Raw genomic sequence first — 23,850 nt, forward strand, 5'->3', positions numbered from 1 at the left:
AGAGCCAGGCTTGACAGAAAACACCTGAAAGCTCTGAGGTGCTATAGAACAAGGGATGAAAGCTCTCATCACCTGTACACTGCGTTTTCTGTTAAAAATAGACAAAGTCACCCAAGAAATTCTGAGGTCATGGAGGAAAAAAACCTCTCCCATTTCCCCCTCAGGAAAATGAGATTCTGAAGGAAACTTGAAATCTGTGCAATGCTTAATTCCTTGTGTGACCTCAACTCATTTTACCACTTCAGCCACACAAAATGCATTCGAACAGCACAGAAAAATGTTGGAATATTTATGGAATTTTAAAATTTATGAAATTTTAGAAAGGGAGGGCAAGATTGGGAGAAACTGCTAGCTGCAATTTCACAGCTTTTGCCCTTCCTACTGTGGTTCATAATATCAACAGTGTATATAGAATTGTAGGTTGTTAACCTTTAAACCCTACATACCTCAGGGAAACCTCTCAGGCACGTTTGTAACATATCAACATAGTGCTCCGCTGCAACTTACGGTAAGTTACACGCTAGAGCCAGTGAACCTTGCTGGCCTACTGTAACACTCTCAACAAGGATCTGATATCCTCTCAGAGCTTTAATTCATGCTCCTGTTAGACCAGAGGTGGCCAGGCTGTGGCTCGAGAGCCATGTGTGGCTCTTTCACACATGTTGTGTGGCTCTCGAAGCTCCCACTGCCCAGTCAGCCAGCTTGGAGAAGGCATTTCTCTCTTTAAATCACTTCTCCAAGCCAAGCCTGCTGGTGGCTTGGAGAATGCATTTAAAGTTGCTTTATTTCCACCTCTCTCTTGCCCATCTATTTTCCTTCCTTCCTCCCTCCCAGACATCTGACATTTATTCTATGTGGCTCTTACATTAAGCAAGTTTGGCCACCCCTGTGTTAGACTAACTCCTCTCTCTCAGAGCCTCAAAACTTGACTCTGTCTTCAACACTGACTTCTCTCTAACTTAACTCGGAAGCTCTGCTCCTATATTCTTAACCTGAAATCTAAGGTGGTGTAGTGAATAGGGGGTCAGATGAGGAGCTGAGAGAACCAGGTTTGAATCTTGGACCTGTCTCACACACTCAACCTAATAACTTACATCATGGGGTTGATGTGAGTATGTAATGAAGGAGAATAAGGTAATAGGGAAAGAAAGAGGGGGGGGACTTACCCCCTTAAAAAAATGAATTAAGAATCTGAAAGGTTAAATGGATACAAATTAGGGGGGCCCAATATAAAAGCAATACATTTACAATATAAATATTACAAATTATTAAAAATGCATGCATTTATTACAAATTTGTTTTAAAGCAATGATTGTTCTAAATATAGCCCCGATAAGAATTACAAATCATACAATATGCACAATTAGGACCTTGTGCAGCCCTAAAATGGATGCGTTTCAGCCCACTGGCCTTCTTCAATGGTCAAGCATAAATGTTGCAAATAGGTGCAATTATTGCTGTATTAATATTGATATAGGACCAAGTGTTCTGATAAATATCAGTGACACCAGCCAAAGATGTACAATATGAGCCTCACGCAGCATTGCCTTGTTTCCAGATCAGGTGCTTCTAACCAAAACGGTACACACTACCTGTTATAATGGCTCCATATGTGCTTTTGGAATTGAATCTCCTGGATCAAAATGGGAGGGTACACAATTGAAATTATCTGAGGTCTTGTACAGAAGCTCCCCCACCCAGAGAGACACACTCGACATGGTGGGGAGTTGGAGGAAGGGGAGAGCACAGTTACCCTTTCTAATTGGAGATGTCAAGGAGCAATATGGCAAAATATGGCCACTGTTTGACTCAGAGTGTTGAACTGGATGGGCCACTGGTCTGATCCAACATGGCTTCTCTTATGTTCTTATGTTCTTGGGTAGCCAATAGGTTGGAGTGGGTGTAATACATCCGCTGATGGTATCCATTGTTGTATTCTTTACGGAGTACTTTGTGGAGCACTCAGTTTGAATCTGAGGTCCCTCCCCCCGTGTCGGACTAGACAAAGTGACACAATCACACAGGAGTTGTTAGGTTCTCCTCTGTCTCCGTACAGTGCAGTACCCAATTAGAATCAGGACTTCGAAGTGTGTGGAGAAGGGGCTTTAGTGGTCCACTCGTGCCATTTTCTGAACTAGAAATAGTCCTTGGGGCTCCCACTCTCCTGACTTCCTGCAAACTATGCAAAACTGAGGGCTTTCCTATACAGGCAATAGGGTAGCACAATACAAAAGGTTTCACGGATAAATTATTGGGGATTGTCGTCTGTACTACTGTGGCAGGGGTGTCAAACATGTGCAGGGCTCAGACCTGGCCTCCACGCAACTTCCTTCTCTTGCTTCCTTTTCCAGGGCTGCTGCTGCTGCTGCTGCAGCTGCACATAGCTTGCTGGAAATGAGTAAGAACGTTTCAAGATCTAATCTGAAGAAGTCTGTGCGCGCGCACAAAAGCTTATATCAGGAAGAAAACGTCATCGGCCTTAAAGGTGTCACTGGAACTTTGTTCTGTTGCTTCAGACCAACGCGGCTGCCCTCATGGATCAAAATCTTACAGTTATGCTGCAGTTGTAAAATTGCATATCAAAGATATCTTTCATCATTGCGGCCTGGATGGGAGCCCTTCTGCAGCGAGTGTTGAACAGGTGCTACCGAGACAACAACTCAGACATACCGGCTGATGCAAAGCTTCGCAGTTTATTTTACAAGCTATTATACAAGTTCTAAAACACAATGCTTTTCATTTAGACAAAATAACTGTAATTCTGATTTGTTCTTGTGACTTCCATTGGCGGGGAGGATGCTGCATGTCAGATGGGCTGTCCTAGGAGGAAAAAGTATGAGAGGCTGATAAATATTGTATTGGGGCGGCCTTTGCCAACTAGGCAGTTCTATTTTTATACCACGACCTCATTGGTTACAATAAATCAGACAATGATTCGCATGTGGATAGTGGAAACCCACTTAGCACGTGTCTCTCAGCCCCAGAACATGAAATGGTTTGCGATTCTAATAATCAGGGACAAAATGCCTTATAATGGGATGTCAGACTTTTTGGCAAACACAGGAATAAAGCTTGCAGGCACGCACAGTCTTCTTACAGAAGAAACGGTTCTTTGAGAGAATCAGAAAACTTTTGGGGCCCATCGCTATGAAGCTGGCTTGTACCACCGCTTCATCTAACTCTGCGTGGTCTGCTGTGATCGGTAGCAATTCTCTCAGATCTTTCCCAGCACCTACCTGAGATTATTTAAAACAAAGATACTGGGGGGACTGCATGTGGCACCTTCTATGTGCAAGGCACAAACTCTGCCACTGAGTTTAAAGAGGGTTTCCAGCTCCAGCTTGGGGGGATTCCAAGAGAATTGGAGGGGGGGGTGCCTGGGGAGGGAGCTCAGTGAAGATGTGAATCCATGCAGCCCACCTGCCAAAGCTGCCGTTTCCTCCGCAGGAAATGATCTCTAAAGTCTACAGACCAGTCAGAATTCTAGGAGAACTCCAAGCCCCTCCCCGCTGAGACTGGTAACCCTGCTGAGCTACAGGTTATTCTTCATAGAAATTCCTGTGGCATCTATTTCCTGGAGAGAGTGTTGAGAAAAGCTCCATTCGCTACTAGTTTTGCAGCTCTGGCGATGATCACTAAGCGGTGCAGAGAGACTCATACTGGCACTGATTACTGATCAATAAGAAAATCCCAGCCCCCAAGTTAAAGCTTAGAGAACCGGACTTCTGCACAGGTTGCTGAGTAAGTCTCCCCCCTTTTTAAAAAAAAAACCAATTCTGCATTTGCTTTTGATCGGTCCCAAGTCTCTTAATGCTGCTGAAGCTGAGAGGAGGCTGGCTTGTGTCCAGTTCCTGTCTTCAGGGGAACACTCCATAGGCATAAACAGTCATCAGTTGCTAGGAAAGAGGTTACTGCAATGTGGAAACTTCCAGAGGCACAAGAACGGAGATAATCTAAACAGAAGAGCTGCAATCCACAAGTATCTAACTCCAGAGGGGAATATTGTTAACCACTCACGAGTCACGATACTGTGAAATAAATAATCTGAGAGTGCAGCTGGAAGTTTCTAGGGCGTGAACTGCAACCGGGGCTTTCTTGGAGCAGGAACGCAGTTCCGGCTGGCTTGGTGTCAGGGGGTGTGGCCTAGTATGCAAACGATTCCTGCTGGGCTTTTTCTACAAAGAAACCACGTGTGAAACAATGGTGAGGTCAGGGGGCATGGCCTAATATGCAAATGAGTTCTTGCTGGGCTTTTTCTACAAAGAAAGCCCTGACTGCAACTGACTACTGTAATGACCACACCCGTACACTGAACCTAGGGGTCTGAGTTATACTGCACTACACTGAAAGCGGCACGGGCTGTGTCCTCCCCTGCAGCAACACCCTCTTATGTGAGCTACCCTCTGTTTCCCAAAATCTTGGTTCTGTCAGAGAAGGAATCTGGGCTTTTTGGGTGCTATACAGGCTTTCTTTGAGGAATACAGGAATGACCTGACCTGTCAAGCAGTCCCGTAGCTAACTAGAGGCCAATGGGGATTGGCTCCCTGACAGGGGGCTCACCCCCCCATCCCAGGACTGCTCCTCTCCTTCCCCCACGTGTGATTTCATTTGTGCAGGAGGGGCAACCAGCCACTGCCCCTCCCGTGCCATTTAAATGCCCACAAATCAGCTGATTGGTGGGCTCTAAAGCACATGGGAGGGGCAGCAGGAGCAGTCACCAGCCTCCTGCACTATTTAAAGGGCCCCTCCCCTCACAGCCCCCTTTCCCTGTGGCCTCTAGCTACAAGGCTGCTGTTAAGCAGTCAGATGCTGAAGCCTCTTGTTGTATATGTGGTTGGAATTATATCTATGATATGGAGTTCTTGCCTGGCTCATTGGAGCCTGTAGAACTGAGCTTGGGGACTCGGGAACAATAGGAGGCAGGATCCAAATCCCTGCTGCCCTGCTCCAATCACGGGCCCCTTGCTGGTTTGAATGGTCCAATAGCATGCTAGCGCCAGGACTTTGAGTGTATATACAGTTGGCCCAGTTCTCAGTCTTTTGAGTGCAGCACTATACTATGTTGTATCTAATAAAAGAGCTATGATCACTACCATCTTGCCTCATCATTGCGTGGAACTCACCATATTATACCTCTACTCACCCTGTGGGCTGGGCCAATTGTACAGGAGCAGAGTGAAACAGAACCAAATACCCTGCAATTGAAGACTGGCTGCAAATCTGAGGCTGGCCAGGAGGAGAGCCAGGAGTGCATATCGGAGCAGACGGGCTGTAACCGGCAAAGGTTGCGGAATAAAGGCTGCAAGCCTTATCTGAGCCAGTTGCTCTTTTCTTCTCAGCCTAACCTACCTGGCACAGCTCACTGTGAGCGCAACGCGGAAAAACAAACACTCTAGGTTTTTCGAAGGATGGAATACAAATATTATTTTTTTAAAGCTGTACCCATTAGATATTTTACTTGAAAGCCTGAAATGGAAGGAATGTTGATGTTCCCGGAAGAAGACTGCCAGCTTACAGTGAATACAGTGAACATCACCTTTAACTGGCATACATCCCAGCTTGGCGGATACGCAGTGACAAATACCAACAATCCCATCTAAATGAGTGGCTTTCAGTGTTCACTGGTGTATCTCTTTGAGTATTTATTTATACTCAAGCGGGTATAAGTCCTCAAGCGGGCGGAGGTTACCAGTATCGAGGCACTGCTGCTGAAGACGCAGCTGCGCTGGGCAGGGAATATTTCTAGGATGGAAAACCACCGCCTTCCCAAGATTGCCCTGTATGGCGAACTCTCCACCGGCCATCGAAATAGAGGGGCACCAAAGAAGAGGTACAAGGACTCCTTGAAGAAATCCCTTGGCACCTGTCGCATCAACCATCACCAGTGGTCTGACCTAGCCTCAGATCGCAAAGCATGGAGACACACCATCCACCAGGCTGTCTCTTCCTTTGAGAACGCACGCATAGCTGGTCTTGAGGACAAAAGGAGATCGAGGAAGAATCGCACTGCTACAGCACCAACCCCAAATCAGACTTTTCCCTGCAGCCACTGTGGCCAGATCTGCCTGTCCGCATTGGTCTTGTCAGCCACCAGCGAGCCTGCAGCAGACGTGGACTACTGCACCCTTCTTAAATCTTCGTTCACGAAGCCAAGCCGAGATTTATTTATAGCCTGCCCTACCCTGCAAGTGGGCTCAGGGTGGCTCACAACATGCAGATGTAACAATTTTAAAATTAAAACATAATACGATAAGAGCTTAACATTCAATTCCTATGCATAAATCACAAGGTAGCAAAAAATGCAACGGAAGTGCTCTCAGAAAAATGTTGGCCTTCTCTATGCGCTAAATCTACTGAATATTAACAAGCGGCAAAGCATTCCCACTGTCTGTGCCCAGCACAGGTGCATAGCATGGGTGGACAGGGCAGGGGGGGCCACTGCCTCAACTGAATGCCTGGTGGAACAGCTCTGGACACCCACAACATTTGCCAGGGATTGTCAATATTCACCACCAACTGCAGACATTCCCTGTAATACTGACCGTCCCATCCCAAGCCGAATTCCACCCTACCTAAAATCAATCGGCTTAGAAAGGCTTTAACTCTGCTTAGGACTGCACTACAACACATGTGAAATTTATCGTGGCAAAACACTTTCACAAATGGTGTGTTCTGGCGGTACACTGTCTGGGGAATCAGATTGACCGTGGTATTGTGAGGCAGGGCCGGATTAACAATTAGGCCAAGTAGGCACTGGCCTATGGGCCCCCAAGCGTTTAGGGGCCCCGGATCAACTCCCCCCCGCCCCCGATTTCCCCCCCTGCTTGCAGCCCTCCCAGCCTGCACGCACAGCCAGCAACCGAGCCGCTCTTTGCCCAACCTGCCTGGTGCAGCTGCTGCTGCCGTCATTGCCCAGTTTGCCTCTCTCTGCCTCTCCCCCGCAGCTCAGTAAAAGGGGCTTTTGAGAAGGTGCCTGCAGGCTGCAGTGGGGCTCCGACATTGAGATAATTTGTGAGGGGATCCCCCGAGATTTTGACTGCCTAGGGGCCTCCACAGGGTTTAATCCAGCACTGTTGTGAGGACTGGTTTTGCTATTCAGAAACATGTGATGCAACCCACAAGACATTTCACTCCAAGTGTCGCAAAGCGGCAAGGATGTGTGGAAGAAAGAAAGCGGGAGCGAGCACATTCTTACTTCTTATTACTGCATGCCTGGAGTAGTACTTAGGCTGGGAGAGCATGTTGCTTGGAGTCTGTGATGCTGGCTTGAAGCCTCCCACGGGGAAATTCCTTTTCAAGCTCCAAATTCCTTCCAGGGCCACTAGGCATAATGTTAAAAAAAAAATGCGCTCATTTTTATGGAACAATGCTGCCATTTTTACATAGGATGTTACATGGATTATAGACAAGCTGGAACATATAGGATATAGACCAGAAGGATATAGATAAGCTGGAAAGGGTCCAGAGAAGGGTGACGAAGATGGTGAGGGGTCTGGAGACCAAGTCCTATGAGGAAAGGCTGAAGGAGCTGGGCATGTTTAGCCTAGAGAGGAGGCGGCTGAGAGGTGATATGATCACCATCTTCAAGTACTTGAAGGGCTGTCATATAGAGGATGGTGTGAAATTGTTTTCTGTGGCCCTGGAAGGTAGGACCAGAACCAGTGGGTTGAAATTAAATCAAAAGAGTTTCTGGCTCAGCATTAGGAAGAACTTCCTGACCGTTAGAGCGATTCCTCAGTGGAACAGGCTTCCTCAGGAGGTGGTGGGCTCTCCTTCCTTGGAGGTTTTTAAACAGAGGCTAGATGGCCATCTGACACCAATGAAGATTCTATGAATTTAGGGGGAGGTGTTTGTGAGTTTCCTGCATTGTGCAGGGGGTTGGACTAGATGACCCTAGAGGTCCCTTCCAACTCTATGATTCTATGAACATGACGGTACAATCGTATGACTCGGATCCAGTGGAACCATCAACTCCTTTCTCTACTTTCTTTCTTTCTCTACTTTTTCCATCCCATGTATTATCTTGTAAACCTCTATCATGTCACCCCGCAGTCGACGTTTCTCCAAGCTAAAGAGTCCCAAGCGTTTCAACCTTTCTTCATAGGGAAAGTGTTCCAGCCCTTTAATCATTCTAGTTGCCCTTTTCTATACTTTCTCCAATGCTATAATATCCTTTTTGAGGTGCGGCGACCAGAACTGCACACAGTACTCCAAATGAGACCGCACCATTGATTTATACAGGGGCATTATGATACTGGCTGATTTGGTTTCAATTCCCTTCCTAATAATTCCCAGCATGGCGTTGGCCTTTTTTATTGCAAACGCACACTGTCTTGACACTTTCAGTGAGTTATCTACCACGATCAACTTGTATTTGTAGCTGGGATTCTTGGCCCCAATGTGCATTACTTTGCACTTGGCCACATTGAGCATCATCTGCCACGTTGTCACCCACTCACCCAGCCTCAACAGATCCCTTTGGAGTTCCTCACAATCCTCTCTGGTTCTTACCACCCTGAACAATTTAGTGTCATCTGCACACTTCACCACTTCACTGCCTACTCTCAACTCCAAATCATTTATGAACAAGTTAAAGAGCATGGGACCCAGTACTGAGCCCTGCGGCACCCCACTGCTTACCGTCCTCCACTGCGAAGACTGCCCATTTATATACACTCTCAGCTTCCTATTAATTAGCCAGTTTTTGATCCACAAGAGGACCTGTCCTTTTACTCCATAACTCTCGAGCTTACTAAGGAGCCTTTGATGAGGAACTTTATCAAAAGCTTTCTGGAAGTCAAGGTAAACAATATCTATCGGGTCTCCTTTGTCCACATGTTTGTTCACCCCCTCAAAGAAATGTAACAGATTAGTGAGGCAAGATCTTCCCTTACAGAACCCATGCTGAGACTTCCTCAATAACTCGTGTTCATCAATGTGCCTACTCATTCTGTCCTTGATAATGGTTTCTACCAACTTTCCCGGTATTGAAGTCAGACTGACTGGCCTGTAGTTACCCGGATCTCCTCTGGAACCCTTTTTAAAGATGGGGTGACATTTGCTACCTTCCAGTCCTCAAGAATGGAGGCAGATTTCAATGAAAGATTACATATTTTTGTCAAAAGATCCACAAGTTCAACTTTGAGTTCTTTCAGAACTCTTGGATGTATGCCATCCAGACGTGGTGACTTATTAGTTTTTAATTCGTCTATCAGTTGTAGGAACTCCTCTCTTGACACCTCAATCTGACTCGGGTCTTTCAACACCCCTTCCAATATAAGTGGTTTTGGAGCAGGCAAACACTTCTCATCTTCCACAGTGAAGACGGAGGCAAAAAATGCATTCAGCTTCTCAGCCATTTTCCTATCCTCCTTCAGTAATCCTTTGATCCCTTGGTCATCCAAGGGCCCCACTGCCTCCCTGGCTAATTTCCTGCTTCTAATATATTTGAAGAAATTTTTATTGTTGGTCTTTATGTTTTTGCAATATGCTCCTCATAGTCCCTTTTTACCTGCCTGTTCACAGTCTTGCATTTGATTTGCCACTGCTTGTGTTCCCTTTTATTAATTTCACTTGGACTAGCTTTCCACCGCTTAAAGGAGTCCTTCTTACCTTTTACAGCTTCCATTACTTTGTTTGTTAACCGTGCAGGCCTTCTCTTATACCTGTTTGTGCCTTTCCTAACTTGTGGTATGTATTTTATCTGAGCTTCTAGGATTGTAATTTTAAATACGGTAGCCTCCAAGCTTCCCCAAGGGTTTTGACTGTATTCACCTTTCCTTTCAATTTCCTCTTAACATGCCTCCTCATCTCAGAGAATTTACCCCTTTTAAAGTTAAACATGGTTGTGCCGGTCTTTTGGAGCAACTCTCTATTTATACAAATGGTGAAATCAATAACGTTATGGTCACTGCTCCCAAGCGGTGCGATCACTTTTACATCTCTCACCAAGTCTTGGGCTTTACTTAGGACCAAATCCAGGATCGCCCCACCCCTGGTAGGTTCAGAGACCATCTGCTCCATAGCGCAGTCATTGAGAGCATCTAGAAACTCAATCTCTTTCTCTCGACCAGAACACATATTGACCCAATCAATCTGCGGGTAGTTAAAATCACCTATGACGACACTAGCTGAGACCTTGCCAGTCTGAGTAGACAATACCGACCTTGATGGACTGATGATCTGATTCAGTATAAGGTAGTGTCATATGTCCAATTGCAACATGGAAGAACACTTCAAGGTGGGGGGAGGCTGCAGGGAGGAGTGAGAAGAGGTGCAATCAGCTCCTGGCTGCAGCCCTCGCCCAATCCAGTGGGAGCTTTTCTCACATGGGCCTCTCAGCTCCATGAATCACAAGGGACTGCTGGGGGAAGAGTGACATGGGGGAAATCTGCACCCGCCAACACCTTCTACTGATGGCTGGATCAGGGCCTAATCTTGCAAGTTACCTGGATGCCGTTTGAAGGCCTGTGATTGGCACAAATGTATATATCAGCTTCATCTGAATCACTTCAGTGCTGGTGCTTGAAAACTAACAAGGTGGAGTAAACATACAGAACTTAGAATAATGGTTTTTGGTGCCCTGGTGAACTTTGGAATATCCTAGTACATGGGTGGTCAAACTCAGGAGCCACATGTGGCTCTTTCGCACATATTGTGTGGCTCTTGAAGCCCCCACCACCTCATCAGTCAGCTTGGAGAAGACATTTATTTTTTTAAATTATTTCTTCCAGCCAGCCAGCAAGTCGGAAGTCTGATGTCCTGATTGGAGAAGTTGTATAGGATCTGGGAGAGGCAGGCTCAAATACCCACCCTGCCATGGTAGCTTGCCATGGATGACTTTGGGCCAGTCACACATTCTCAGCCAGACCTGCCTCACAGAGTTGTTGTGTGGATAAAGTGGAAGTGAAATAAGCTGCTTTCGGTCTCCACTGTGGAGAAAAGTGGGGCATGAATGGAGCAAATAAATACACGTTGTTTCATTTAATTTCACTTAATTCCTCACCAGTCTGGCACTGATCTTTATGGTTTCCCCTTCACCCCTTGCAAGTGTGTGGTTTTGTCTTGGAATTTACAGTCCAGGGATTTTCCCCTCCCCCCACAGGGAAATGTGAACCTTTCCCATGGAAGGGAATCCTGAAAACTGGCTTCAGACAACATATTTCAAAAGTTAGCAAAATCAAGTTTCTGAGATAGGTTGTTGACTTCTGAATCTTAATGCTTCAGTGAGAGTCATTCACCAAATTCCACCTTTGACATATTTCTGCCCTTCTTGAAGCCTATACAGGAGAGGAAAGCGTAGCAGACTCTTACTCTGGGATCAGGGAAGAATTCCACTAACATGGTCAAGACATGGGACAGTTTTGATCACACAGTCCTGAAAGCCAGTGTGGTGAACTGGTTAGAATCTCAGACTAGGATCTAAGAGACTCAGGTTCGAATCCCACTCTGCCACGGAAGCTTGCTGGATAACCTTGAGCCAGTCACTCTCGCTGGGCCTAACCTACCACACAGGGTGACTGTTGAGGATAAAATGGAGGAGGTTGATACTGGTGGACCTCCTGATGGCATCGGGGGGGGGGGGTGGTGGTTGGTCTGATCGGGGGGGTCACTGTGTTGGACTGGATGGGCCATTGGCCTGATCCAACATAGCTTCTCTTATGTTCTTATGCTCTTTTGTGGGCTGCTTTATATCTCCACTAGGATATAAATATCTTAAATAAATAAATACCACGCTATGGTGCATACTGTAGTATCTAAAGACATAAACTCGGAATAAGAATGTACATTCCCTTTGGAAGAAAAACAAGAAAGAGTGTGCAGATTTTGATAGAAGACTACATGTATTGCCCTATAGTTTGTTTGTTTGTTTGTTTGTTTCCTCCTTTGTTTCCCACTTTCTCTTTGAGGCCTTTTTAGGCGCTGAACCTGAGATGTGCCAGCTGGCTGGCGGAATGATGAATGCAAACTAATAATAAACAAGTTGAGATGATTACTAGTCTGGGAAACCGATTTAATGATTGCAAATGCAAAGAGAAGAGCTCATGTTGATCTTGTGCAAGAAATAAAGGAAGTTTGCTCTTCAAAGAGAACATATAAATATCTTGACAGGTGGCCATATGTTCTAGTGGCTGAAACCCAAGTTCAGATTTCATTGCTGGCCTTGATCCAAGAGAAAGCATGCACAGCAGAGGAATGCAGTGTGTATCTTCCCTCTGGCTGAAATGCCCCATTCTAAGATCAGGGGGCTAGGCATCTGAATTTACAATAGCACTAACTGTATATTCGAGGAAGCAAGGTGGGGGCAGGTAGGTCAGCCCTCCCCACCTTTGCATCCCTCCAAAAGATGATTGGTACAACTGCCAGTGATGCCACTGTGGTCATATATTGGACTCCTCAATGGTGCTTTCAGCCCCTGAAGATGCATTTGCCTGCAGGTGTGCCTTATCCGGCTCAGGATGTGCACCGGGAAGCCAGCTTCTACATGCGTATAGCCAGGGGTGGAATTTTAGCAGGAGCTCCTTTGCATATTAGGCCACACACCCCTGATGTAGCCATTCCCACAAGAGCTTACAAGGCTCTTTTTTGTAAGCTCTTGGAGGATTGGGTACATTAGGGGGGTATGGCCTAATATGCAAAGGGGAATTTATTTATTTATTTAGTAGGCTGCTAGAATTTATTTATTTATTTAGTAGGCTTATATTCCACCCGTACAGCCATAGCTGAATCAGGGTGATCATCTCTTAGACTAGCATACCTTACAGAGGCTTAGACAGAATCGACTGTGAAAGCGTCATGTATGTCCCCCCCGAACTCCACGCGGGAGACACAAGAGATATAAACATGACAAGTGAATAAAAGTTTTCTGCAGCATCTTGCCCTGCCGTGGATAGCCCACACAAGCCTGATCTTGTCAGATCTTGGAAGCTAAATGTCATGACCCAGCTGGGGGTGCCACCTGATGCTGCCACCACTCTGGATTTATGGTCCCTCGGGAAGGCCCAGAGTACTGCCCCAAGCCCAACCAAAAATGCCCCTTTTAGCCAAGAAACACAGGTGTGATGACCAGGCAGAGAACATTAAAAAGATAAAGGTTTATTAATACAGGGATGGGTATTTAAACAAGGCAAGGTGCTTAACAGATATAACAGTGTATAAAAGAAAAAGAAAATAAATCCTAACGCGGCTACCTGTACTTCCCCATGCCTGTTAGTCGTCAGGGCCCACAGCCCTTTTCCCCAGGCTGACTGCCTGTGACTCACTCTACCTTCTGAGTGAGGGATCCTTCTCTCAGCCACAGACTGTCCTCCCAGCCTGACTCTGTGAGAGAAAAGAATGCAGTCCCACAGCCCACAAAGTTTATGGAGCAATTCCCTCACACAATCCCTGGACACTGATTGGTTACAGTGGGTGCCAAGCATTGTGGAGATTGTAGACTGTGTCTGCTTTCTACTCCCACACTGGTCTTCAGGCCCAGGCCTCCCTAGGCCTTGTCTCCCAGTCCTACACAGATCATGACACTAAAGCAGGGTCGACTCTGGCAAATCCTTGGATGGGAGACTTCCTTGGAATACCAGGAGTTGGGAGGCAGAGGCAGGATTTATTCAGTCGCCTCCCTGAATATCCTTCCAGGCCCCCAGTAGGGGTCAGTCACCAGAGGTTGCCATGACTGCCAGGTGTGCACACACACTCACTCACACACACATATACACACATTAATAAATATGCAAAAATACAAAAAAAAATCTTATGAATCCCAATGATGTTGTAGAATTTAAATCCTTCTGATGCTCACAACACATTCTCCCTTTAACCCTCTGCATTCACGGTGCAATCCCAACCAGGGTTACACTCTTCTCAGTGCACTGACTTCAACAGGCTCTGTTTAGAACTGCAATGTTAAATTTCCTAAATGCTTTCATTTTTGTTCTTATTGAATAATTGTCTATGTTGGACTTCACCATGAAGAGGGGAGAACAACAAAATCCCCAGGGTGGTTTCTTTGACCGGCCACAGCGCTTACCTTCTGAAGGGTGCTTGATTCTGCACTCATCTCTCCGGAAATAAAGCTCTTCTTCGAGCACCTCCTTAACTCTCCGAGGTGGTTCCACATACACAAATTTCTTCCCTGTTTTACAAAAGACAGTGACATTCATGCCAGTGCACACTGATGCGATTTGGAGAATAAATGTTAAAGAATTTGTTGTGCATATGAACTAATGTTGTGTAATTGAACATAAGAGAAGCCATGTTGGATCAGGCCAATGGCCCATCCAGTCCAACACTCTGTGTCACACAGTGGCCAAAAAACCCCAAGTGCCATCAAGAGGTCCACCAGTGGGGCTAGAAGCCTTTCCACTCTGCCCCACCCCAAGCACCAGAATACAGAGCATCACTGCCCCAGACGGAGAGTTCTATCTATATCCTGTAGTTAATAGCCACTGATGGACCTCTAATAGCTGTTGATGGTGTTTCTGCCAGGCTCACTGGAGCCTGTAGGACTGAGCTTGGGGACTCAGGATCAATGGGCAGTAGGATCCAAATCCCTGCTGTCCTGCTCCAATCACGGGCCCCCTGCTGGTTTGAAAGATCCAATGGTGTCCTTGCATGGGAAACTTGATGTGTATTTAGTTGGCCCCATTGGCCCAGTTCTCCAGTCTTTGAGTTCAGCCATCACTATACCGTACTAAATAAAGAGCTATGATCACCACCTCGCCTCTTCCATGCGTTGAACCCGCTATATTATACAATTAAGACCGCATCACCCAATATATCCCTGCATTTCTTGCCCAATATATCCCTGCACTTCTTACTACTCTTACTGCCCTCTCCCAGTCAGCTTCCACTAGGCAATTAGGCCATGACTCTGCACAGAACAGGATGTGAGCAGTCACTCCTGATGCGGTGCTGCTGCAGAATTTGCTAGTAGCAGCTCTGTATGTCTCTCTGTTCAGGGTGCCTCATTCTAAATCAGGAGGCACACCCAGATTCAGGCAGAATGAAGCAGCCTTTGCTTGAAGGACGATGCCTTATAATACGAATTAACGGCCATAAAATTGCAACCAATTTCTGGTGCCCTCCCACAGGGTTCTCAAGGCAAGAGATAAGTGCAGGCAGTTTGTCACTGCCTTTTTCTGCATAGCAACCCTGGTCTTCCTTGGTGGCCTTCCATACAAATACTAACCATTGCAAACCCTGCTTAGCTTTCAAGAGCTGATGTGTTTGGGATACACTAGGCCAGGGGTGTCAAACGTTTAGGCCCCCAAGCAACTGGCTGTCATCTGCTTCCTTCTCCCTCTCTCTTGCTTCCTTCTGCATAACAGCTTGCTTTGGAAGGCTTGCTCAATCGCACAGGAGCTACAAAACAAGGCCTCTATTTTCTCCAATGGCTGAGGCTCCTCGCTTGGGCAGGAAGGGGGGAGGGAGCGCTTCCTTTGCCAGGCTCTCTCAATTGCACAGCAGAGCTGCTGAGCCAAGCCTCTCTTCCTTCTATTTGCTGAGACTCCTCCCTGTTCTGCCCCCCCCCCTTGATAAGGAAGGAAAGAGCCAGAGCTTCCTTTATCCAGTTCCCTGGATCACATGGGAGAGATACAAAGAAAGCACCTTTAAGACTAATGAGTGCTAATGTTTTAAGCACGTTTTATTTTAAGTTTTTTAAAATAAAAAAATCTTTGTTTGTCTGTGTCCTTTATAAAGTTCATATCTCTGCTACCTAATCTTAAATAGGTACACACACAGCCCCGCCCAGCAAGTTCTCATTTATGACAGATCCGGCCCTCATAACAAATGAGTTCAACACCCCTGCCCTAGGTTATTCAAGCTGCTGCTGTTGTCTTGCTCCTCCACAAACGTGCTGTCTTAAAGACCCCCAGATTTCCGACATAAACTCGTAGCCTTCCAGCAGGGCCGTTTCGAGAAGTCCCGGACCAGTGCCTCAACTTCTCCCACTAAAGAGGCTTGCTAGCACATTCTATTGCCACAAGTTCTGCTTCCTCAAAATCTCTCTCGCTTACTGGAAGGCCAGTTGGTACTTTAAGGTACTGTAATTAAAACAACAACAGCAGCCTCACAGCATCATGGTTTTATGACTCCAAGGTCAGCATCTATTTCAAGCTGGGACAGATCCAGCTGTTTTAAGAAAATGTATAAGATCACAAGGCGCTAATCAAATAATTCATTATGCAGTAATTGACTCCTAGCCTATGATTTTAATTCCAGTTTCTAGAGATACCCTAAGGATACAAAACTAATGATAGCTTGACTATTGGATGGTGGAAAGTGCAGTCAAGATGCAGCCAACGTATGGTGACCTCATAGGGTTTTCAAGGCAAAAAATGTTCAGAGGTGATTTGCCATTGCCTGCCTGCATGGCAGGGACCAGTGTTAAGAGCAGCAGACTCTAATCAGGAGAACTGGGTTTGATTCCCCGCTTCTCCTCCACAGGAAGCCTGCTGAGTGACCTCAGGCCAGTCACAGTTCTCTCAGAGCTCTCTCAGCCTCACCTAACTCACAAGGTGACTCTTGTGGGGAGAGGAAGGGATGGCGATTGTAGTCGTCTCTTCTGTCCCTGTGTAGCAACCCAGGACTTTCTTGATGGTGTCCCATCAAGGTTTGACCCTGCTTAGCTTTTGAGATCTGATAAGATTAGGCAAACCTGGGCAATCCAGTTCAAGACAACAGGACTATCAGCTAACATCAACTGAAATTTCCTTTATCAAGATTTTGTCTTCTTTTTTTAGAAGACGACGACAACTGCAGATTTATACCCCGCCCTTCTCTCTGAATCAGAGCGGCTTACAATCTCCTATATCTTCTCCCCCCACAACAGACACCCTGTGAGGTGGGTGGGGCTGAGAGGGCTCTCACAACAGCTGCCCTTTCAAGGACAACCTCTGCCAGAGCTTTGGCTAACCCAAGGCCATTCCAGCAGCCGCAAGTGAAGGAGTGGGGAATCAAACCCGGTTCTCCCAGATAAGAGTCTGCACATTTAACCACTACACCAAACTGGCTCTAGGCTTTAGGCCCTTAGAAACTCCCAGGCCTGTGTGTACTCAAAAAAAAAAAAAAGGGAATTCCAACTTTTCACCAAGTAAGATTGAATTCCACAACCCATATACAATTATGCAGATTAAACAGAGTTGCCCAATTTCTCTCTCTCTCTCTCTCTCTTATTCTTCACTGTTTTTACCATTTTGCAGAATAGTTTTTGCTCCTCGTGGAGATGGGCAAAGGATCATCACCTAATAAACAACATCCCATTTAGCCTCTATTAACAGGACCTGTCATTGTTCTAGCCAGACAGCTGGTAAATCTAAATGACACAGAACAATCAAATAATCAAACACCTCATCAGATCTCAGCACACCTTGTACGTAAACATACCTGGATATATAAACCCGGATATATAAACACTTGAACCTGGATATACCTGGATATATAAACACTTGAACCAATTTCACACTAAACCTTTAATCCTGTTTTAGCCCTGTCCCCAAGCTAACATTCTACAATAAAATCATAGAGTTGGTTTCTCTGATTCTAGTGTAGAATGTCAGTTTGGGGACAAGGCTAAACCAGGATTAAAGGTCTAGTGTGAAATTGGTCTTGCTTTTTAAAAGACAGAAGTGATTCTCGAGAATCTGAATACGGTGACCATGACCTCATTCTGCTCTTTTTCTCCATGCCCAGGAAGTCCTACCATGCATGCAGCCCTGACGACAGTCTATAATCTCAAAACGCATTTTGTTTGTTTCAGAATATATAGCTTCATAGAGTGCCCTCTGGTGATAAAAACAGAGAAATTCTGCGTTTGCCTTTTCCCTCTCCTCTCTATGTAACATTCTCCATATACGTGAGAAGGCCACATATGCAGCTCTGAACTCTTTGGAGGAAGCACAGGATAAAATATATTAACTATCGCATGTTCAGCTTTCCACTACTTCATACCTGCATTTTTAAAACTGTAATGTCCCAGTTTAACAAAGTTTCACTTATATCAGTGTTTCTAAAACTTTTGCGTCTAAGGCACATGGTTTTGAACCTACTTCACTCTTACGCATAGCATATTTTATTTTTAGACTGCAGAGGCAAATTCCAGAGAAGTAGCAGTCGTAAAGAGTTCTACTGTGCAATCCTAAACAGAGATACACTCTTCTCATTGACTTCAGTGGATTTAGAAGAGTGTCAAGTCCAGGTTTGCTGTGCAGGGGCAGGCAATGGCAAACCACCTCCATTCATCTCTTGCCGTAAACTTATGAGGTCACCATAAGTTGGCTGTGATTTGACACCTTCCACCACCACTAAGCTTCCAGATCAGTGGTCCCCAACCTTTTTGGCACCAGGGACCATTTTTGTGGAAAGCAATTTTTCCACGGAATGGGGGGGGGGGGGGAATGCTTTTGGGATGATACAATTGTGCACTTTATTTTGGTGTGGTGGTTAAGTGCATAGATGCGTATCTGGGAAAACTGGGTTTGATTCTCCACTCCTCCACTTGCAGCTGCTAGAATGGCCTTGGGTCAGCCATAGCACTCGCAGAGTTGTCCTTGAAAGGGCTCTGGGAGAGCTCTCTCAGTCCCACCTACCTCACAGGGTGTCTGTTGTGGGGAAGGAAGATAAAGGAGATTGTGAGCCAGCAGCTCTGAGATTTGGAATGGAGGGCAGGATATAAATCCAATGTTGTCTTATTATTACTACTACTACATTGTGATATATAATGAAATAATTATACAACTCACGGTCCGTTTGCTAACATGCCACGGATCGGTACCAGTCCACGGCCCGGGGGGTTGGGGACCCCTGTTCTAGACGGCCCAGGCTAACCTAGTCTGAGCCAGTTTGGTGTAATGCTTAAGTGTGCAGACTCTTATCTGGGAAAACTGGGTTTGATTCTCCACTCCTCTACTTGCAGCTGCTGGAATGGCCTCGGGTCAGCCATAGCTCTGGCAGAGCTGTCCTTGAAAGGGCAGCTTCTGGGAGAGCACTCTCAGCCCCACCCACCTCATAGGATGTCTGTTGTGGGGGAGGAAGGTAAAGGAGATTCTGACCGCTCTGAGACTCTGAGATTTGGAGTGGAGGGCGGGATATAAATCCAATATCTCCTCCTCCTTCTTCTTCTTGTCAGATCTAAGAAGCTAAACAGGGTTGGCTTTGATCAGTACTTGGATGGGAGACCACCAAGGAAGTCCAGGGTCAGTATGAAGGCAGGCAATGGCAGATCACCTCGGTTTGTCTCTTACTTTGGAAGCTCTACAGGGTTGCATTAAGTAGGCTGTGCCTTGGGATTATGCAATGACTCAAACGGAGTCTGGCAAGTCTTGGCTGCATCTAAGCAGAATCAGCCCACAACAGACATTCCTCATCTATCATTTCGCAGAATACACAAAACATAAGTGTTCTGGAGGACATTTTTTTTAATAAAGGGATTAAAACTGTTGTGTAACAGAACAGCTCAGGAGGTCACTTTTAGAAGAGGAGAGTAGCCTATGGCAACGCTTCTGTTATGTATCACCTGGCTTTTACTACATTGACTTTTGTCTTTGTAACCATTTTTTATTCTGTGATATTCTTCCGAGGTCGGTAAAATGAATACCCAGCTTGCTGGGGGGAAAGTGTAGGTGACTGGGGAAGGCAATGGCAAACCACCCCGTAAAAAATCTGCCGTGAAAATGTGATGCGACATCACCCAAGTCGAAAATGACTGGTACTTGCACAGGGGACTACCTTTTCCTTTATATGCCCTGCCTTAGACAGGTTTATTTCTTTTTTGTTTGCACTGTTCCCCCCACCCCCCTGTCCCACTTCTGTAATCCTAGTCCTCCTGATTAGTTTACTGGACATGTTATGTCTTCTGACTGAATTTTTAAAATACATTCTGTAACTTGCCTTGTGTCCCAGGGAGAAAAGTAGGCTATAAATGGCTTAAATAAAATAAATCCTGTTGGAAGACATTACGGTCAAATAGGAAGTATCCTCTTAGAATGACTTTGTTATGCTAGTACCTGAGGATACTGTTTTTAAAAGACCAAAGCCTTTTTATGTAGGGAATGAAACCTGCCTATAGATCATTATGTGCCAGTTTGGTGTAGTGGTTAAGTGTGCAGACTCTTATCTGGGAGAACCGGGTTTGATTCCCCACTCCTCCACTTGCACCTGCTAGCATGGCCTTGGGTCAGCCATAGCTTTGACAGAGGTTGTCCTTGAAAGGGCAGCTGCTGTGAGAGCCCTCTCCAGCCCCACCCACCTCACAGGGTGTCTGTTGTGGGGGAGGAAGGTAAAGGAGATTGTGAGCCGCTCTGAGACTCTTCGGAGTGGAGGGCGGGATATAAATCCAATATCTTCATCTACCTCACACGGTGTCTGTTGTGGGGGAGGAAGGTAAAGGAGATTGTGAGCCGCTCTGAGACTCTTCGGAGTGGAGGGCGGGATATAAATCCAATATCTTCATCTACCTCACAGGGTGTCTGTTGTGGGGGAGGAAGGTAAAGGAGATTGTGAGCCGCTCTGAGACTCTTCGGAGTGGAGGGCGGGATATAAATCCAATATCTTCAATATCTTCTTCTACCATGAACATATATTGCCTTGTCTGCACACAAAAAACATGCTACCCCACACTCAGCAACTGCCATACTGCCTCTGAATATTCAAGTCCCACTCACAGCTACTGGTGGATCTTCTCCATGAATCTTGCCTGATCATATCCATCTTACTGTATTTTGTTATCTAGTATTAATTGTCTTGGATCCTGGAACAAAAAGCTGGGTTGCCAACCTCCAGGTGGGTTTTCTTCTCAGTTCCATTATCCGTGTGACTCTTGGTTGCTACAACCTCTAGGCGGAGCCTGGAGCTTTCAGAATTACAAATGATCTCCAGGTGACTGAGCTCAGTTTCCCTGGAGAAAACGGCCACTTTGGAGAGTGGACGCTATGCCATTATACGAAGCTAAGGTCCTTCTCACCAAACCCCACTCCCCTCAGGTTCAACCTCCCCATATTGCCTGGATTTTCCCAACCAGGAGTTGGTAACCTTAAAGTCAAGCTTATAAATAGTCCAAATAAACGTATGTATCACTGTATCTCGTGGCAGTAAGTTCCACAGGACAATCAGGGTTGTGTGTGAGTGAGACAACACTTCATTTTGTAGAACAAGTTCAAGTCAAAGGGAGGGGGCTCAAACGGGATAGGCGAAAGTTGGTAACCTTAAAGCCAAGCTTATAAATAGTCCAAATAAATATGTATCACTCTATCTTGTGGCAGCAAGTTCCACAAGACAATTAGGTGTGTATATGAGATAACACTTAGTTTTGTAGAAAAGGTTCAAGACAAAGGGAGGGGGCTCAATTGGGATAGTAATCCGCCCCCCCACCCCCCGCTAAATAACACATTAGGGCAGGGGTGGCCAAACTTGCTTAACGTATGAGCCACATAGAATAAACACTACATGTCTGAGAGCCGCAAGGATGGATGGATGGATGGATGGATGGATGGATGGATGGATGGATGGATGGAAAATAGACAGGGTAGAGAGAGGTAGAAAGAAAGCAACTTTAACTTTAAATGCATTCTCCAAGTTGCCGGTTGGCTTGGCTTAGATAAGTTACTTAAAGAGACAAATGCCTTCTCCAAGCCAGCCGACAAGGTGATGGGGGCTTTAAGAGCCACACAATGTGTGTGAAAGAGCCACATGTGGCTCCCGAGCCGCACTTTGGCCACCCCTGCATTAGGGAAAGGCACGGGGAGACCCTGATTCCAAGGGAAAAGCAGCCTATGTAGAGATCCAGTGATCTATTTAGGCAGCAGCATACCCAGCGTGAAACCTGGAGCCCAGTGGCTCCTCTAAAGGGAAAAGGGAGGGAATGAGTAGCTGGTTCGGATTGCCTGCCTGTTGCGAGAGGCCCTATCCGCGTGGGCGGGCCCCCATCTCTCGGTGGCGGGGGAGAACCGCCTCCCTCCTCCGCACCCCGGTTTCACTCACAGGGCTGCCCCCCTTCCTTGTACTCCGCATAGATCCGGCTCCCCGAGTCCCCAGCCCTCGGCTCCGCTTGCTCCCCGACCGGCTCTCTCATGCCTCGGGCCGCCGGTGGTGCTTCTGCCGCCGCCAAGCAAGTGAGACGCGCAGGCCGGTTGCCATAGGAGCCCGAAACGGCGGAGGAAGAGGAGGGGAAGGGCAGAGCGCGACGGGGAATAAGAAGCTTATGACTTGAGCCCCGGCGGAATTCGGGTTGAGCCAGGCAGGCAGGCAAGCCCTAGGAGGGAAGAACGCGGAGAGGAGCCCGCGCCAGGCCTGGAGGGAAGGGAAAGCGCCGAGGCCCTGGGCCTGCTAGGGTTGGCATGGCAACCAGGCTGGGCTAACACTCCCCGAGGGCCGCCAGGCTCGCAGTACCTGATAACCTCTAAGGGCTGCCAATCCCCAGGTGGGGGCAGGGGATGCCCCAGTTTGGAGGCCCTCCCCCCACTTCAGAGTAATCATTAAGCTGAGGGGGGGGGGAATATCTGTTGAACACTCCATTATTCCCTATGGAGACAGATTCCCATAGGGTATAATTGAGAATTGATCTGGGGGGGAGGGCTTTTTTTTTTAGATAGAGACACTAAATTTGCAGCATAGCATCCAATGCCTCTCCTCAAAACACCCTCCAAGTTTCAAAAAGATTGGACTAGGGGGTCCCAAAAGAAGGTGCACCTATCCTTCATTATTTCCAATGGAGGGGAGGCATTTAAAAGGCATGCAGCCGGGGCCCTTTAAATGTGATGGCCAGAATTCCCTTTGGAATTCAATTATGCTTGGCACAGCCTTGCCCCTGGCTCCACCCCCAAAGTCCCCAGATATTTCTTGAATTGGACTTGGCAACCCTATTATCTCTCCCATCTGTTCTCCTTAATGGAGATTCCCATTCGTACCTTTGTCACCCATAGTGTATAGGTCAGGGGTGGCCAAACTGTGGCTCAGGAATTTCACACATACTGTGTGGCTCTTGAAGCCCCCACCGCTCCACTGGCCAGCTTGGAGAAGACATTTAAAGTTGCTTCCCCACCACCACCTCTTCCTTCCTTCATCTATTTGCTTTCTTTCCTTCCTTGCAGCTCCCACCTAGCTGGCACAGTCACACACCTCAGTTTCCCACTAGAAATCATGGTGGGTTATCACCCACCCAACGTGACTGTTGCCCCCCAGTTTTGTAGCAGAAACTCCTTTGCATATTAGGCCACACACCCCTGATGTAGCCAATCTCCAAGAGGTTACAGAGTTCTTATTACAGGGGCTACTGTAAGCTCTTGGAGGATTGGCTGCATCAGGGGTGTGTGGCCTAATATGCAAAGGAGTTTCTGCTAGTCTTACACATGCAAAACTAAACAGGAGTCTTGTGATACCTTAAAACTAACACATTTTAGTCCGGCATAATTATTTTGTGGACTAGACTAGATCCCCCCGCTTCCCCAAATGCAAGTTCCACTGACTTTAATGATAGACTAAGTGCCAGCACAAGTGCAAAGACTGTGGCTTCTGGCTTGGCCTTTGGAGTTGTACTTTAATCATTGCATGAAAATATTTATATCCTATCCCAGCATACTTCTCAGTTTGGTGCAGTGGTTAAGTGTGCGGACTCTTATCTGGGAGAACCGGGTTTGATTCCCCACTCCTCCACTTGCACCTGCTGGCATGGCCTTGGGTCAGCCATAGCTCTGGCAGAGGTTGTCCTTGAAAGGGCAGCTGCTGTGAGGCCTCTCAGCCCCACCCACCACATAGGGTGTCTGTTGTGAGGGAGGGAGGTAAAGGAGATTGTGAGCCGCTCTGAGACTCTTGAGTGGAGGGCGGAATATAAATCCAATGTCGTCTTCTTCACTTATCTTT

General features: G+C 46.6%; 1 protein-coding gene across 1 annotated transcript; it reads right to left on the bottom strand.

The window, feature by feature from the left end:
* Nucleotides 1-2,674: 2,674 nt before the first annotated feature.
* On the bottom strand, nucleotides 2,675-22,160 carry C3H11orf97 (chromosome 3 C11orf97 homolog). Its single transcript, XM_060234925.1, has 4 exons — nucleotides 21,973-22,160; nucleotides 14,024-14,128; nucleotides 7,196-7,321; nucleotides 2,675-2,820 (listed from the first exon to the last, which is right to left on the bottom strand). Exons 1-4 carry the CDS (start codon nucleotides 22,061-22,063, stop codon nucleotides 2,807-2,809), a joined length of 336 nt encoding a protein of 111 aa, XP_060090908.1. The 5' UTR covers nucleotides 22,064-22,160; the 3' UTR covers nucleotides 2,675-2,806.
* Between the last annotated feature and the right edge of the window lie 1,690 nt (nucleotides 22,161-23,850).

The sequence above is a fragment of the Heteronotia binoei genome, chromosome 3 (genome assembly GCF_032191835.1).
Source record: "Heteronotia binoei isolate CCM8104 ecotype False Entrance Well chromosome 3, APGP_CSIRO_Hbin_v1, whole genome shotgun sequence".
In the NCBI taxonomy this organism is placed as follows: Eukaryota; Metazoa; Chordata; class Lepidosauria; order Squamata; family Gekkonidae; genus Heteronotia; species Heteronotia binoei.